Below are 18,388 nucleotides of genomic sequence, written 5' to 3'. Positions count from 1 at the left end.
TGATAAATATTTTAAGAAAGTGCAAGTCTGATAAGTGGTCGACTAAAGTTGGTTTATTTGACTCACTAGCAGAGAGTGTCCTGCTTTATGTATCTGAGGTGTGGGCCTGTAACTACACCGATCTAATAGAAAGAGGCCAAATTAGATTTTTAAAATCTATCCTAGGTTTAACTCGAACAACTCCTGATTCCTATGTTCGTGTGGAGACAGGCAGAGTCCATAGTAGATGGAAATTATTTAAAAGAATGGTAAACTGGTATATTAAAATATTAAATATGAACTCAGATTGTTTACCTAAAATAGTTTATAATAGAATGGCAGCATTAGAGAAAATTAATCTTCTATTTAATTGGTACAACACATTTAAATTTTATTTAATTTCTATTGGTAAAGCAGAAGTGTTGAACATGCAAAGTAGTTCGCAAGTATTAAATATCAAAAATGGTCTCTGTGAATCTTTTAAAAACTCTCTAATTTGTAAAGATATTGAATTTGTTGTGAACTCTTCGTTTAATTTACATTTCCGTCTCTGCAGTTCGTTAACTTTTGGAGAGGAGTATTTATTAACTAATAGATGTCATGTTAATAAGATAAGAATTATTGCACAACTAAGATTATTCAATAAAAAATATCCCTCTCTATACCTTAACTTTAAAAATTATAAATTTTTTCCAGACAGAATATGTTCTCTTTGTTCGTTAAACCATAATGATAATATCTACCACTTTCTTTTTTATTGTTGCAAATTTAATAAAATTAGAGAAAAATATTTGGCTAAATATATGAATCCCTCTCCTGTAACTCAGGGAGAATATGTGTCTATGGAGACTTTGCTGTATAAAATTGATATTAGCAAAATTAATGACATATATTTATATATTTTAAAGGGATTGGAAGTTAGATCAATGAACCATATTAATATCTGAATTTGCCATTTTCAAAATTTGAATTGTAAAAGAAAGATGTATTTTTTTTTTTTTTTAATTTGTTATGGAGTCTATTTTATTTATTTTATTTTTATTTTTATTATTATTATTATTTTTATTTTGACTAGAACTATTATTTTTTGATAAGGATTGATATTTCAGTATTATTTAAATATTCTGTTTGAGAACTTAGATCTTTCTGTTCAGTTTCTTTTATGTTTCTATTTTTTATGAACTGTAATGTTTATTGCAATCACACCAACCCTTTGTATAAGTTAATTCTTGAAACAAATAAAAATATTATTATTATTATTACATATTATACAAATTATTGTCATCTTATTCTAACTATGTCTAATACATCATCTGCCATGATTTATTCGGCTTTATTTTTAGTTTGTATTTATTTCTTTTATTTTTTTTACTTTTGTAAGCCCACATCCTTGAGTTAGGAAAGAACTAAAAACAGAATAAAATAAATTAAAATTGAGAAAAATAAAAGGAAATCAAATCCTGATAATGATTAGTTCCCACTTTTAAAGTTTTGCCCAATTTAATAAGATTAAATTTTACCTTGAACATGAAATAAACCTTGGTTGAATCCAATTTTCATTGTTTAAAGGTAATCTTAATAATTGTAACCTGTTATTTTTAATAACTTGCCCGCAATTAGTATTATTATGATTTATTCCAGTGTTTTATTTACATATTCTACTTTAAGAGAATATAAGTTATTTTTTTTGTAAGAAAATCCCAAAGATGTAAACAATCGATCCTGTACAATGCTATTTCCGTTACAGGTATTTTCGTCAAAACTTTGGAATTTAAGCAACACGTTTAACCTAAACTTTTTATAAAGTAAAGTAAAGTAATCGCCTATTTTTTCAGGCTAGTCTTAACATCCAACTAGGTACCAATTAGGTGTCGTGGACGGAGGTGACTAGCAAACATACTTTACTGTAAATTTCTTTTATTAACCATTAAATAAAATCCAAGGCCTAAGACCAGGAATCAAACCCACTAGACTAAACCAACAATACATCTTAGCTTTGCGGGTCTAGCCTATACCCGCCAAACATACTTTACTGTAAATTTCTTTTATTAACCATTAAATAAAATCCAAGGCCTCTAGACCGGGAAATCGAACCCACTAAACCAACAATTCATCTTAGCATTGCGGGTCTAGCCTAATAGCTGCCAAACATACTTTACTATAAATTTCTCCATATTAACCATTAAATAAAATCCAATGCCTAGACTACTAAACCAACAATACATCTTAGCATTGCGGGTCTAGCCTATAACCGCCTATCATACTTTACTATAAATTTCTCATATTAACCATTAAATAAAATCCAAGGCCTACAGGCCGGGGAATCGAACCCACTATACCAACAATACACCTTAGCTTTGCGGGTCTAGTCTATAACCGCCTAACATACTTTACTATAAATTTCTCATATTAACCATCAAATAAAATCCAATGCCAAGACTACTAAACCAACAATACAACTTAGCATTGCGGGTCTAGCCTATAACCGCCTAACATACTTTACTATAAATTTCTCATATTAACCATTAAATAAAATCCAAGGCCTAAGACCGGGGGAATCGAACCCACTAAACCAACAATACATCTTAGCTTTGCGGGTCTAGCCTATAACCGCTCGGCTACCGTGGCGCCCAACTTTTTATAACATTTAGTACATTAAACTCAAATGATCCTTTTTTTTATGGAAAACCTCTAATTTAAGTGCCATTAACACTGGGGAAAATGTATCACGACAAAAATTTGTTGAAGATCACTTGGAAATACAATGAATGCGTGCAAGGTAGATGAAGGAAAATCGTTAGAGACATTTCTGTGGGGGGGGGGGGATAATCACTAAAAAATCCTAAGATTCCGCTCAAATTAATTGATATTTCCGGTCTAGAGATTTTTGGATCGTTAGATTATAGTCTCAAATTTCAATTTCCAGTAGTTTATTAGTTATTATTTTTTTTTTTTTATTCAGACACACACACACACACACACAAACCATTTTTGGACCTAACAGGAAGTCCAAACGGATATAAAAAAAGTAAAAAAAAAAAGTAAAGTAATCGCCTATTTTTTTAGGCAGGCTTTACGTCCAACTACTAAATTAGGTGTCGCGGACGGAGGCGACTAGCAAACATATTTTACTGTAAATTTCTTATATTAACTATTAAATAAAAATCCAAGGCCCTAAGACCGGGAATCGAACCCAGTACCACAATACATATTAGCTTCTCAAGTCTCGGTCTCTAACCGCTCGGCTACCGTGGCGCCTTCCAAACGGATATATCCCGGTAAAAAATCGAAAAAGAAAATTTGTTAAAAGGCATTTTCAAAAAAAGGAGATTAAAACAGAAATATCGATTACAGCAATTTATTATTTCAAGTTTAAAGAATTTAGACTGGATTTCTGTTAGTTCCGCCGGAATAGCTACTGAAAAAATTTAAAATTTGAGCTTCCCATGTCCGCTTTCTATAAGCACGCTTTTCCCGTGAATAAATTTTGGTGAAAACCACTATTTCCGTCTTTTTTTTTTAACAATTTAAGCACATGAAAAATATGTAGAATAAAACTTTATCCAATATATAGTTTCATGGATTTTACGAACTTCATTTGCATATAAAAGTATTAAGCTATTAAAAATAAGTTCCATGTGTCTACACAAACAGATAATAATACTTTTAGAGATGAGTATGTACACTTTTCTATAAATATATACTTACTAAAGGCCATATAATTAGCTCGTAATAAGGTTTTTGCATGTCACGGCGTCCATGTTTGTTTTTTTAGTTTAAACTATACGCTATAGTTTAACCACTGCACGCTATAGTTTTCTTTGGTTTTATAAAAAGTTCTTTAAATGGTAAATTAAAGAAAACTGAAGTATTTTTAATTTTATTAGCAATAAATCTATTGGCGAAATAGTTCGTTTAAATAATTGTTTATTTAAATTTTAGTTTTAGTACTTCTAATGTAGTCTTTATAATAGCCTTTTCTTTATTTAAACGGTGAATAGATGAATAGATGAATAGATGAACGGTGTGAAATAGAAACAATGTCTAGGAACAATAAACTTTTGTTTCGTCTAATCTATTGTAAGTTTGAACTCTCGTACAATCAGTTATTGTTGTACATTGTGCTTCGCTTAAATAGATCTCAAGATATGTGCAGCATAATTAAGGCTTTTATTGGTTAATAAAATATAGTTTAATGACCGTCATTTAGATTAAAGAAATATTAATTTATCCCCAAATTTGGTATCTTCAAGAGATTCAGTTTTGCGGGCGAAATCTTATTGACTATCTGATTTTCCCTAACTTGCATCCTCGCTCCCTTTATAAGAGTGAATAATAATAATAATAGTCTTTATTTAAAGACTGCCTCCTGGTCATCGACCATCGGGGGAGTCGGCCATCTCATACATTACATAGATTACTTTACATGATTGAGTACATTACAATTTATGAAAACGAGTAAATAAAGGAAAGATACTCCTAATAAGTAAATAATAATAGTTAAATCAAATAATGACGCACACAAATTATAGCTTCTAAATTTTTAACATGTTTTGTCGCAGTATCGCGTCAATCTTACAGTAATTGACGACAGCAAACCAGCCACAGTCTCCATTTAAATATTTCTTTAAATCCTTTTTTGACAGTACCTCTTGATTAATACATTTTAATCTAATTTCTCTTAATCTGGGGCAGACAGCAATGAAATGGAAAGAGTCCTTTATATGAGTGAATTCGTGAATATCTCCGGTAGAATGGGTTTTGGCTCTCTTCGGATAGGGCAATGGCTTCGTTGAATGTTCCTTCTAGTCTGGTTACATAATACGGGGATTTCTGGGATTTCCAGGAGGTGGGACATGCTTGGTCCTGAAATCAAGGAGCCTTGCTTAGTCTCCCTTATCGATCCTGAAACAATTGTTGGCGTGAAGTTGGTCACAAACATGTTTTTATTTAAAAAAAAAAAAAAAAAGGTTAAATCGGGGTCCCCGTCCCAGTATTGTCCCAGTAAGAGATACTGGTGGAATATCTCAACAGATCTCTCACAGATACGTGATTGATACCTTCACAGCAAAATTATGGTTTAAGGAGGAGAGATCTCGACTTAATGGGGGCACAAATTTTGTTCGTTTGTAGCGTACTTTGTAGCGCAATCTGCAGGCTCAGAAAACACATACATCGCATGGGCCTGGCAGATGGATAGCCTTTGTAGGTTCTGTCAGGAGGTGGAGGAGGAAATGGTACTGCATGCGTTGTGTCAGTGTGAGAGGCTTGTCTGGCTAAGGATGTTACTTCTCGGGGAGGAATAACCAAGGCCTGTGAGCTGCTCTCCAGAATTAAGAGTCTGATTAAACGGACGGGTCTGGAGGGCGAGCTCTAGAGTGGAAGGAGCCACAAATGATCCAAAAGAGTGGCAGTGGCGTAGTTCTTAAGGGCCGAACTATTAGAATCTTATCTTAACTTGTAGCGCAATCCTTTTTTTGCAGAGTTTTTGAACCAAAAGAAGATTTACTCAGCCAACTTATTGGTAGATTGTTTTAAACTGTAAAAAGGCTAGGTTTATGATTTTTTTTTTATGATTTAAGGCGCGTCAACATCTAAGGTTATTGGCGCCCGGAGCTTTTTTCAGTGCACTGCCGGCCTCCGAACAGTGTTCTCTCGTTACAGACAACACTGTCCATCACCGGACAGTGAGCTGTAAGAAGCTCCTAGGAAGAGAAAGTCTAAGGGTCAGCAGCTGGATTCGAACCCGGGACCTCCGCGTGGGAATCTAGTAAGCTAACCGCATAGCTAATCCCTTCCCTGGTTTTTGATTTGAAGAAATTAATAGTGCACAAGCTCAGCTTGTTTACCCTTAATAAGGTGGTTGCTCCGATTCGTTCGGACAGTCGTGATTCTTAGGCGGCTCATTCTGTTGGTGTATTTGATTCACTTTAAGGTTACCACTCGTATATGGGATTCAAGAGTGGGTTTAGGGGGCGTAGTGTTTCTATCCCTAAGGACCAATAATAGCTCTTCTTGCCCAAGACACAGAAACATACTTTTTTTTATGGCCCTCCTGAGTTCGAAGGTCAACAACATTCCTTGCCCTTATATTTAAGTCCCTTCACCCGTTTGTTTGACCCTTTTTTCCCTTCGACAAATATTTCAAATTAAAACAGCAGTAATGGGACACATGAAATAGAAATAAAATAGAGTTTTAAAAAGAATTACATCAGAAGAATTGTGAAATATAAAGGAATCGTTTTGAGGAGACACTTCACATGTAAACGCTATTTAAAGTAACCTTGAACTTAATCACCCCACCCGCCCCTTTGCCAGCAGATCTTCTTCGGGAAAACGGATGGAAGTAAAATACGGAAGCAATTTTTTATATTATACATAACTATGAACTTTAATAAAGCAGTTTATTTTTTTCCTTTTAAGATATAATTAGTGAGTCCTATATTAGACAGGACCTTGAAACAGCACGCGCAAGACTCGCTGGACTGGTCCAGACTCCAGCTTTCTAATTATGTTGTAACATAACATTTCAGATTCAAGCCAAGTATTGGCCAAGATTTTACTTGGAATTCAAATTAAATTACATAGGCTGTTTGAATCCATATTATCGTTCTGGAATTGAATATTTATATACATCGGAAGTGTTCTAACATTTTTTTTACAGCTGGAATGTTTTACAAACTTCGATCACCTTCCGCTCTTAGTTATTATCTCTCTCCCTCTCTGCTATTCCTTTTCCCCTTTCCTTCGCCTGCTTCTCCACTAAAATTCTTTGCGAAATATTCTCTAGACCCTCAAGCGATGTCTGCCATTTAGGGCTAATTCTTTTTTATTTATTTGGCAGATTGAGGTTATGTCGATTAGGAAAGGAATACAGAGAGAGATCATATGAACGGTTCGTTTGGATTCAAAGCAGGAAGCGCTGACATTTGTGAGGGAAAATTTGGATTGCGTGGTTTGGATTATCAGGACTACTTGGCAGAACCCAATAGTTTGATATTGGTCCCACAGTGTGCGGAATTAAAATCAGACAATGACGTGTACACACGAGTCGAACGCAGGGCAAAACAACCAAAAGTTTACAACGTCATAATAGTCACTGCAAGCGACTTTTTCTGCAATCTCTCTGGGGCTTGAGATTACCAGAGCATTCTGTGCTCATTCAAAATCTTGCATCGCTTCTTCACGTATGCATTACTCTAGTTAACTAGGGACGCAAAAGAGCTTTTACAAGGAAGAAAAGAGCTTTTTGAATTCTGTGCAAAATGAAATCATGCTCGTACTGAGGTCTGAATCTCTATCTAAGATAAAAAACGGCATTGCACTAGGGTTTAAGAGCTTCTATTTGTGTGCGTAATTCCCCAATCTAATAATGCGGAGGCCAAACATGTACCAAACACTTATCCATTTGACTGGCTCTCACCAACCACCTCCGTATAAAATACTTGGCAGTTCTATTGGTAAGATAAAGGAAACATCCCCACCAAATTATATTCTTATTGTATTTTATTAAAATTTCGAGTTTTTATAGTTAATGGCAATTTTATATTTTTCCACGAGTATACACGTCGAACGCGCCGTAACAGAGGTTTGATTTGACGTGTGTACACGTCAAACGCTCTTAAACTGGTTAAGTGAACCGTTGTTATGTTAAAACAAAAGATATTTTATTCTCCAGTGTTAGTCTGGATCTACTAAGTCTTTTAAACAGTCTTTATCTCGTATAAAAAAAATAATGTGTACTAAAGTAATATATCTTAATAATTAATATTTTGTTTCTTAATTTTAGACTACTAAAGCTCAAATTAATCCATTATTCTTAATTCAATAACCTCCCTAACCTTTAGCGTGTAACCTTTTCGTATAGTTTTAGAGTTTATCTTCTAAATGGCTCTAAAGATTGCCGTAAAAGTGTTATTAAAAACTGGTCCAATGGCCCCCACAATAATTAAAAACTCAAAATAAATAGATTAAATCTATTTGGAAGCAAAGGAACATTTAATTGAAATGGCGAAGTTTGAAGTGAAGCTTCAGATTTAATAGTGTACGAGGTGTGGCTATTAAATAACGAGACTGATACTGCTACAGAAGAACTAAGCATGCGCCAAATCTTAACGACCAACAGCTGTGCAGCGTAAAGCCTTCTCTTCCGATTGCAGCGTCTCACGTGTTTGTAGAAAAATCTGTCTGACCGGAACCGTCGTTTGTGTAAGAGGTGTTAGTTTCGTTTTGCCAAAAACATGGATACTGCACATGTAGCAGAGCAACGAATTGTCGTGAAATTTCCCAAGAAACTGGGTAAAACCGCTACTGAAACTTATCTTTTATTAAAAGAAGTTTATGGCGATGAATGTTGTATCACGTGCGCGAGTTTTAGAGTGGTTCAAGCGTTTCCAAGATGGCCGAGAAGACGTCGGAGATGATGACCGCCCGGGCTCGCCCTTCCACGTCCAAAACGGATGAAAATATCGATTATAATTAATCAACATTACTACCGTGAGGTGCTTGCTCATCTCCGCGAAAGAGTAAGGGGAAAAACGACCCGATTTGTGGAAGAACAAGTCACGGGTTCTCTCCATCAAGACAACGCGCCGGCTCCCACTGCATTGTCTGTCAAGAGGACGTTTCTAGCCATGTACAACATCCCAGTTTTAGGCTAACCGCCTTATTCGCCTGACGTGGCCCCATGTGACTTTTATCTGTTCCCCAAAGTCAAATCTGCATTAAAAGGATCACGATTTCAGTCCATTGAAGCTGTGAAAGAAAAAGCGGCATGCGTCATGCAGGAGCTGACAGAAAAAGACTTCCAGCACTGTTTCGAACAATGGTAAATTCACATGGAGCGTTGTAGGGATAAAGGAGGGGTGTATATTGAAGGTGATAATAACTAAATATGTATAAATTTAAAATAAAATGTTTTACAGCAATAGTCTCGTTATTTAATGGCCATACCTCGTATGCTTGTTTTTGTGTCTACAGTGTTGTTGCAGATCTTCTATGTTAATTATTAATATTATTTCTCATAACTGATATTTGTTGTGAAATTTTAAGAAAGTTTTTTCTCTTTTTTTTTCAGATGGGTTCAATTCTGAAGATAATAAGGTATTGTGCGCTTAATTTTAATTAATTAATTTCAATTTATCATTTTTTTAAATTTGTACGTGTATAAAAAGACTCGATTGAATACCATAAAATATTTTATTCTATTATTAGAATCGATTATCACTCTCCACAAGTGTTCTCGACAATAAATTGTATGCCTGTATAACTAATCACTTGGGTAACCCACTTGACAGATTTTCAAATTGAAATTTTAAGATTTATCTTCGTATTATTGTTTTCATTTAGGTTCTTGGCCTCTTGAAACTCTCTTTCTCTGTACTCCTTCTCCAACTTCTTGTTCCGAGACTTCAGAAATCCGACTCCAAATATCTACTGAGTCATGTTCTTCCTCTCCTTTCCAGCTTCTTCCAGGATGTCCGTTTAACATTCTCTTATCTCAGACTTCTTTCTTTCTTTCAACATGCTTTTTCTCTTATTCCAAACATATCTCCTTTCACAATGAGGACAAAGATCTTTCTTAGAATCTTTCTCTATCGAAGATAACCCCTCTCTCGTGTCGAGTTCTTCCCTATCCTCCAAAGCCAATGTTTTAGGGCTTTTAAAGGCACGTGACGAATCTGAGATGGTTCTAGGTAAAATACTCCCTCTCTCAGATTATTTAGGCTTTCTAGAAATATAAAGTAAAGTAATTACCTACATTTTTTCATGCAGGCTTTATGTCCAACTACCAAATTAGGTATCGAGGACCGAGGCGACTAGCAAACGAACTTTACTATAAATTTCTCAAAATAACCATTAAATAAAATCCAAGGCCTAGAGACCGGGGATCGAACCCACTAAACCAACAATACTTCTTAGCATTGCGGGTCTAGTATCTTAACCGCTCGGCTACCGTGGAACCCAGCACTACAAATACATATTAGCTTTACAGGTCTCGTCTCTAACCGTTCGCTATCCTGGAATTGTGCTAAGCAGAACATGGCAGACAGCGAACTAACCCAAAATACACAACAAATGCAGAAACATAATTTATTTATTTACAATCAATTCTGTACCGGAATTCAGTTCTCACTTCCGGTAATCGTAGCAAACATCGCAATTGAACTTAAATCCTTGAAAACGGTTTCTTACTAACTGAAACTCTAATTGTGTATTCAGCTCCAGTAAGTATGGAATTTAAAAAAACAATGTTTACAACCTGCTATAGTTAAATGATTGCCGAACATTTAATCTACATACAATCTGATTGTGAATATAGAGTGATGAATTAAGGCAATATCTTACCTTAGCCTTGAAGTATTTATTGATAAAAATAGAAAAAAGAAATAGGAAAAAAATAAAACGTTAGGCTACTTCGTACTTATTGTTCGTCTTTAAGGCAGTTGTTATGACGACTTCCTGGTGATAGGTGGCCATTTTTTCATGATTTTCTTTAAAGAAGTCAAATTACCGACATTTTGACCACTCTTCACTTGTGTGCTCCACGAGAAATAGTGCTTTCCGTAGTATCATTATGTAGACTGATCTGTTGGAAAAGTAATAACGACATTTTTTGGTACGTAGTATTTATTTAATTAAAAAGAAAAATCTGAATTTCGTTAAGAAAATTCAAATTTTCCCTGTAATTCCTCTGGAAATCTCAAAAAATTAAAAATACCGCAGAAAGCCGGAACATAATATTTAGACTGGTCCTTACCATGTTGCCTAACTAGTAACAGGAAATAAGAACATCTAAAGCTCTTAACATTTGATTTTTCTTAGAAAAATAACTCGGAAGACGACTTATTTCCCGATATTAAGAAAAATACTAGCTTTACTGCCTTGGCAATATTTCTAGTAGAAAGGAGATGAAAAAATACATAAAAATGGCCTATCGCGTGCTCTTCTTTCTCTTTGATAACAAGTTAAAAAAATTGAAATATGATTAAAAATACCAGATTTTGTAATGGCCTAGCACCTTTAATTTTGAAGATATCGAATTGCGGTTTCCGGTTTCTTTCATAACTTTTTATACTCTTTAGAACTGTGTATATGAAAATGGGGTCAACTGCGAGCCCTCACTTTTGGTCGCGCGTCAGCCGCGTATGCGGGTAGGAATCTAAAATCAAGTCACATATTCTGAAACTAGAGACGACGGGCTACAAATTTTTCCTCTACCAATTTTTCGCTCAGATCAAGCGTTTAAGCATGAAATGCATTTGAGCCGTCTTTAAATGAACACCCTGTATATGTATACAACTTAAATGAAGCCGTAACTCTCTTAAAGTGAAAGATAATAATAATACTTCAGGAAATTACTTTAGGCTTTACAAAATTATCTATTTTTTTGGGGGGGGGGGTCTTATTGTGTGATAAATTATTGTTCTTTTTTTACAGTTAGGAACAATTTTTCAAACTATTAAGAACAATTGTTTGATAAACTATTACAGATCAAAAACTATTAACCTAATAATATAAAACAGTTAATTAGATAAGGCCCCCCTCTCCTTAAAATACCTTTAAAAAGTGTTGCTCTAAAAACAAAATATTAATTATTAATGAACTGTCAAATTCAAGGAAAAAGCTAAATTAAAAGAAATTTTTAAAAAAAGTTGAATTATAAAGTTCAATCACCACTTGTTGCGTTCTTATCTCGACCACAATGACTTGTACGTCTGTTTTCGTTTTTTTTTTTAATTATACTGTTTTCTTAATTATTATTTATTATTTTAAAGGTTAGGTAGTTTGCTTGATTAAGTAATCCATCCAATTCATTATTAAGTTATTTTTAACTCGTAGATAATTAAGTCAAAATTAATGTGCTGTGTACCACTTGAACCCTGAATTCACTTGTTGCTTTCTATTACGCGTTCTAAAGCGGAAGTAATGGCATCGAACAGATCTTCGATTTTCAGCTTGCAACGGAAATACTTGTATTTCAATTTTCCGGAATACTTCGCTCAGACAATCTTCTTACAGTAATTAGCAACATTTTTTTTTTTGGAGGGAACTCGTATTTCCTGCAAACAATTCTAATGGTTTCGAACTTATGTATCATTTCTTTCAAAACACGGTATTTTGAAACTTCAATGCTAGCCCTAAATAGTTTATAGGACTTAGTATCATACTTAAATCCTGGAAAAAAACGTACTCCATTTCTTCTCTTGGACTTTGCAGAATAGTAAAAGTAAAGTTGTGCCTATTATCTTTAATTTCATCTAGTCGAAGCATGCATGTTTATGGTATCCTTGACAGGGTTTCGGACATTCATCCACCAGCAGAGGCTGATTAAGCAGTTTGGTGTAGATATTTCATCTTCACTTCCTTTACCGAGCTCGTACGAATTATATAGATTCATCTAATGTAAAAACCATCTTGTCCAACGCAGTTACCAATTGGACATGTTCTTGTGGTGACTGAGAAGGTGGCGTAACTCTTCCCGAAGACTAAACAACCATCCTCCTCTCCGTCACAATAGATCATAGGGGACTCTACCCATCATCATTGCAATATCTCGACAATCACGAAACCTTTCCTCAGCTCTGATGAGCCTGGAAGCAGAACTCCAGAGGGCTGTGGCTCACGAGATCCCGTGGTACCATTTCATAGAGAGACTATGTCTCCTACTTAAGGCCTAGAATGGTCACCTGGCCCAGTCATGACTTACGGTTTCTCTGCACCCTCCTGTAAGTCAGCTTGGACTTACTACACCATTCCAGGTGAAGATGGTATTCCGTACGGTGTCCCCTATTAGTCGCCTCTTACGACAGGCAGGGGATACGTTGGGACTATTCTTACCCGGTCCTAAACAGAGAGATACCAATCGGGCAGAAGGATGTTGTTACGTACAGAAAGGAAGGGAAGCCGACAGGACATCTTACAAAAAAACAGAAATACGAGTACATATACAAAACCGAAAACCATTCGCCAAAACATTATGAACGACCAAATTAACTGTATCTCGGTTAAGATCTTTTAAAGTTATTCTGTACCAAACAAACAGTAGAGGAAATCTCACCATTAATTTTTTTTGTTTTCTTTTTTTGGCATTGACTTCCGCCATACAGCGAGCATCGTCTAGGTGCTTATCACTAGAATATCACTCACTCTCCATTCTTACTTATAAATACATTCGCTTCACACATTCATCATTCAACTATATACCGCTATTTACATATGCATAAACTTACAACTAATGGATGGATCAGTACTCCAAATTCCTGCCATCCTTACAGCTTAACCGAAATTAACATGTAATCCTTCTCTAAACATTTTCTTCCATTCATTCTAATCGGCTATAACTTTTACGTAAATACATTCATATTTCATTGCTAGCTCTGCTATAGACTTAAGCACACAAGATGTTGGTGAAGAATATTATGTCTTCGTAGCGAAATGGTGCATCTAAATACCTGTATAAGTCGTCAAACATTCGTTTCCTTTCTACCACATAACGTGGACATATTATTATATGTTTGAAATCCTCCTCCTCATTGCAATCTATGCAAAGAGGAGAGGACCTTTTGTTGATCCTGTGTAGATACGATCCGCACACCGCGTGGTTCGCTCTGCTTATTGTTGTAACAACCCATTTATTAGTGACAGTTCCCTTAAACCATGGTTGTCTAGGTAACTGATCAGCCATAGTTTTATAGAATCTTCCTTTATCACCATTAATACTCTATTAAAAAGGTATTAATCGTGTGCAGCTCTAAAATTTCGAATTTTATTGAAAATGTATTTTCTCCCTGGAAAAACAATTAACTCCTCTGATTTTTTCATTTTTGAGATTTTTCTCAAAAATTAAATTAATTTATAACAAAACACATAGTGGTCAACGAAGTTGTACTTCCGTTATACAATGAAATTCATTTTTCGGGCAGTTCTGGTGGAAGAAGAGGTTGCTTTTCCTGTAATAAATTGTAAGGAAATTTTAGGATTTTGAAGAAAATTTATGAGTTAGAACCTAGACAATAGTAGGGTGTGAAAAATCATCTGGGTTCACAAACTCGATTTCCATAATATCGATTAGTACTATCTAATTCCGAAATTATAACTTTTTACCTGAATAACTAATTAAAGGAATACGTACTGCTTTATTTACTGACTGGCTCAAAAATGATATCGATACTTATTGTCGATTTATTTATTGTTCGTCTCAAGTCAATATTGGCCTCTTACAATATTCAGCAACATAAATCATTACTCAACTGACATGTCGCTAACCTCTCAGCTACAAGAATCTGCCCCCACCCCTCACACACAAGCAGGAAGAATATATAATTCTTTAAACGTTGTATAATATATAAAATGTTGAGTTCAAACTGAACCTGTTCCAGTCTATTTATAGCCAGATATACTCGTGTTTATATCTGCTAAAGGGGGATAGGTGTATAAACATCTGTGCGACAATGGACCTACACATATATACTTTCAACCGTGTGCCAAATACATAATATCATTTGCACATGCTTAAAATTTGTTTTCCTATTATATATATATACTATATATATATATATATTTTTTTTTAATTATTTATTTTACTAGAAGTTTGGGAAGGTATTGCCATCATGTCAAGTTTTACAAATAGAGTTTTCACCTCACGAATTACAAGGAAAAATTAATTTTCAAGAAAATGTTCTCTATTATGTATGTGTTGAAAAGGAGAGGGTAAAATGTTAAAGAAAATCTACGCGTTATAAAAATCACACAAATTATAATTTTCAAGATTTTTACTCGTCATAAAATACGTTTGTTTTTTCTTCTCTTTTTCTATCGTTTTTGGTTTTTCTTCCATCATCAGATGGTTGATTGGTGTGAAGAATCCGACGTTCACTTCACTTCAGTACTTTTTTTTGAGAAATACAGTAAAATCCCAAAAGGAGGAAAGATTATTGCTAATTTGTGGTCATTATTTTATTATAAAGAGCTTACACCTATAAACAATGTAAAACCTTCTCAAGAAAAGTAAAGTAATTGCCTATTTTTTCAGGCAGCGGGCTTTACGTCTAACTACCAAATTAGGTGCCGTGGACGGAGGCGACTAGCAAACATACTTTACAATAAATTTCTTTTATTAACCATTAAATAAAATCCAAGGCCTAAGACCGGGGAATCGAACCCACTAAACCAACAATACATCTTAGCTTTGCGGGTCTAGCCAATAACCGCCTAACATACTTTACTACAAATTTCTCATATTAACTATTAAATAAAATCTAAGGCCTAGAGACCGGGAATCGAACCTACTAAACCAACAATACATCTTAGTTTTGCGGGTCTAGCCTATAACCGCCTAACGTACTTTACTGTTAAAATTCTCATATTACCATTAAATAAAATCCAAGGCTCTACAGGCCGGGGAATCGAACCCACTAAACCAACAATACATCTTAGCTTTGCTGGTCTAGCCTATAACCGCCTAACATACTTTACTACAAATTTCTCATATTAACCATTAAATAAAATCTAAGGCCTAGAGACCGAGGTATCGAACCTACTAAACCAACAATACATCTCAGCTTTGCGGGCCTTGCCTATCGTGATGCCTTTTAAAACCTACTTATAATATTGTTAATAAGTCCTGAACTAGTTCCCAAATAGAAAGTGGACATATTTGACTGAAATTAGCAATAATCTTTCTTCTATATAACAATACGATAATGTAATAAAAACAATACGAAATGTAGTAAGATATAGCCGTGCTTTGGAGTGCATTTTCTTTGTAGCCGATACATGAATCTAGAGAGGAAAAGCGCTGGTTAAAGACAAAAAGAAATCAAATTCTAATTAATCTTGGACGTTGGGAAAATGTCGGAAAATAAAGAATGTCTCTATTGAATTTTCTTCTTATATGCTTTGTTTAATTAAATTAAATACACAAGTCAGATAATCAGTTTAATTCTGTGATAAGCGATTCAGTGTAATCAGTACTGACCAGACTCTATTGACATTGGTAGACAATACAAGGAGTTTCAAGATAAAGATGTTACAAAAGGATGGGAAAAGACAATAATAGTTGCTTTAAAAAAAGAAAAAGAATTTCTAGCAAACATTTGTATTAACGATTACATGAGAGAGAGGTCGTTACACCGCTGAATTCTGATAAACTGAGGTATTCATCCGTATTTGTAATATTATTAACCCCTCGCCCTCCAGTTCTATTTAATTAAAGATACCGTCCTTATAAAATAATTATTATTTTTTCTTTTATTGACATTTTGTTCTTTTCTTTAAACAAAAAACTGAGACGTTCAACTATTTGTTTTGAGCTCAAAGTTAAAAATATTTCGAGGCTGTTTTTTCTGTATGATAGTGATTAAAAACAAATTCTATTAATTTGAAACTTCCGGTTTTGGTATTTTCGTGGTTAAACCACTCTCTCTTCTTTCTCCACAGTGGTGGGCGGGAGTGCCGCAGGGGAGTATACTTGGACCCGTTCTCTACACAGCATACACATCAGACAACCCTCTACACTACTCTGTACATATGCAGGCGACACAGCCATACTAGCCATAAGTATACATCCTACATCAGCTTCATACAAGTTACAGGACACACTTACATAAAATATAATTCTAGGTAAAGAAGGGGCGGATTAAAATGAACCCACTGAAATGCCACATTTACTCTCCCGTCCTCTTCAACAGCAATCCTCTTCCTTGTACAGATCTGGTGCTAGCTACCATGGGCTCTACATAGACAAAAGACTCATGTGGAACCCACACACTAGACTTAAAAGACAAAGGCAATGTCGAAACGTGCGAAACTACTTTACAGACTATTTGGACGACGCTCCGAATTACCCATTGAACTCAAACGCTTAATGTACAATACTATCCTCAAACCTATGTGGACTTACGGGACTAGAGCTGTGGGGTTCAGTCAAACCTACAAACAGACGGACAGTACATACATTTCCGACAGATAGCTGACGCTCCTTTCTGCGTGACTAACCTCACGTGACGACCTCAACATTCCCTTCATAGACCAACTCGCCAAGACTGAATACCAAAAGTTCCATACTTCTCTCTCGACTAGCTCTAATCCTCTTGCACTGTCTCTCGCTTCCTCTGACATCCCTAATACTCCTCGCCGACTGAATCGCCAGTGACCCTCGTAGTCTGAAGGCCTAAACGCCATTATTCTCCTATCTCTCCTCTCTCCCACTCATATTCTCCTCCTCACATTCCCCTATCTCATGTAGAGAGTGCTACCGCTGGGTAGTTTCTCTCCTCTAGTTAAGGTACTAGACCCGCAAAGCTTATTGTTGGTTTAGTGGGTTCTACTCCCGGTCTTAGGTCTTGGATTTTATTTAATGGTTAATAAAAGAAATTTATATTAAGGTATGTTAGGTGGTTATAGACTAGACCCGCAAAGCTAAGATGTATTCTTGGTTTAATGGGTTCGATTCCCCGGTCTCTAGGCCTTGGCTTTTATTTAATGGTTAGTAAAAGAAATTTACAGTAAAGTACGATATGTTTTTAGTCGCCTCCGTCCACGACGCATAATTGGTAGTTGGACGTAAAGCCGGCCTGAAAAAAATAGGCAATTACTTTACTTTACTTTTACTGAAAACTATTTTTTCCAATTTCTATCGTTTTTCATGTCGTGATTTTCTGAGGAAAACTCTATACTGGAAATTTAATTCGATTCAATATTTCCTCCAATTATGAAAAGAGACAGAAAATTGTAATACTATAGTTCATGGCAAAGAGGATTGCTTTAAAGAGAAAAACCAACCTGTTGATTAAATAGCCTGCACATAATGACTCATAAAGAATTCATTTCAGCGCCCGTTTGTAATTTTTCGTTAGTCATACATAATTTGCGTATCATGTTGATAACTTTAGTTTTTTGTTTAGGTCATTTTATTGAGGTCATTTCGGCTAGATATCTGTATAGAACAATTGCTAGTTATTCTCTAGTTAACAATAAAAGACTAATAATTAACAAGAATAACAAAAAAAAGAGAACCAGAATAACAATAGGAATAGATTAGATAAACTATTTCATAAATTAGTGTTAATTTGACAAAATGGAAAGTGGACAAAAGGTGCTTTAAATAGTTAAAAATAAAATTATGGTTTCCAAGTGGCCAGTTTGAACAATCCTCATTAAATTTATAATTTTCACAACTGCAGTATATTTCTGCAACAAGTGAAGCTGATACATGATACATAGAATAAATACATGAATACATGAGGGGAGAATTCACCCATTGGTGAAACTCCCAAAGTGGTACAGTTCCAACTATTATACGAATACACTGGCACTTCTTACTTCATTTAGAAGAAACGCTTCAACCGCCTGGGAGTATTTCTTGGTAGAGTAGTAAGTTGAGATACTAGAGAATTGAGATGTGAGG

At 34.9% G+C, this 18,388-nt stretch overlaps 2 protein-coding genes across 4 annotated transcripts in view; one reads left to right on the top strand and one right to left on the bottom strand.

Annotated features, from left to right (window-relative positions):
- LOC141456998 (ATP-binding cassette sub-family G member 4) overlaps positions 1 to 18,388 on the bottom strand; it is a 65,701-nt gene that overhangs the window by 31,264 nt on the left and 16,049 nt on the right. The window lies entirely within an intron of this gene.
- LOC141457002 (very long chain fatty acid elongase 7-like) overlaps positions 9,056 to 18,388 on the top strand; it is a 110,325-nt gene continuing 100,992 nt past the window's right edge. The window contains exon 1 of the mRNA XM_074133464.1: positions 9,056 to 9,081. Coding sequence (XP_073989565.1) covers positions 9,056 to 9,081 — 26 coding nt within the window. The remainder of the gene's footprint in view (positions 9,082 to 18,388) is intronic.

Source organism: Rhodnius prolixus, unplaced genomic scaffold (assembly GCF_049639745.1).
Source record: "Rhodnius prolixus isolate KJV_2025 unplaced genomic scaffold, Rpr scaffold_10, whole genome shotgun sequence".
Classification (NCBI taxonomy): Eukaryota; Metazoa; Arthropoda; class Insecta; order Hemiptera; family Reduviidae; genus Rhodnius; species Rhodnius prolixus.
The sequence above is the reverse complement of the archived record's forward strand: the minus strand, read 5'-3'. Positions and strand labels throughout refer to the sequence as shown.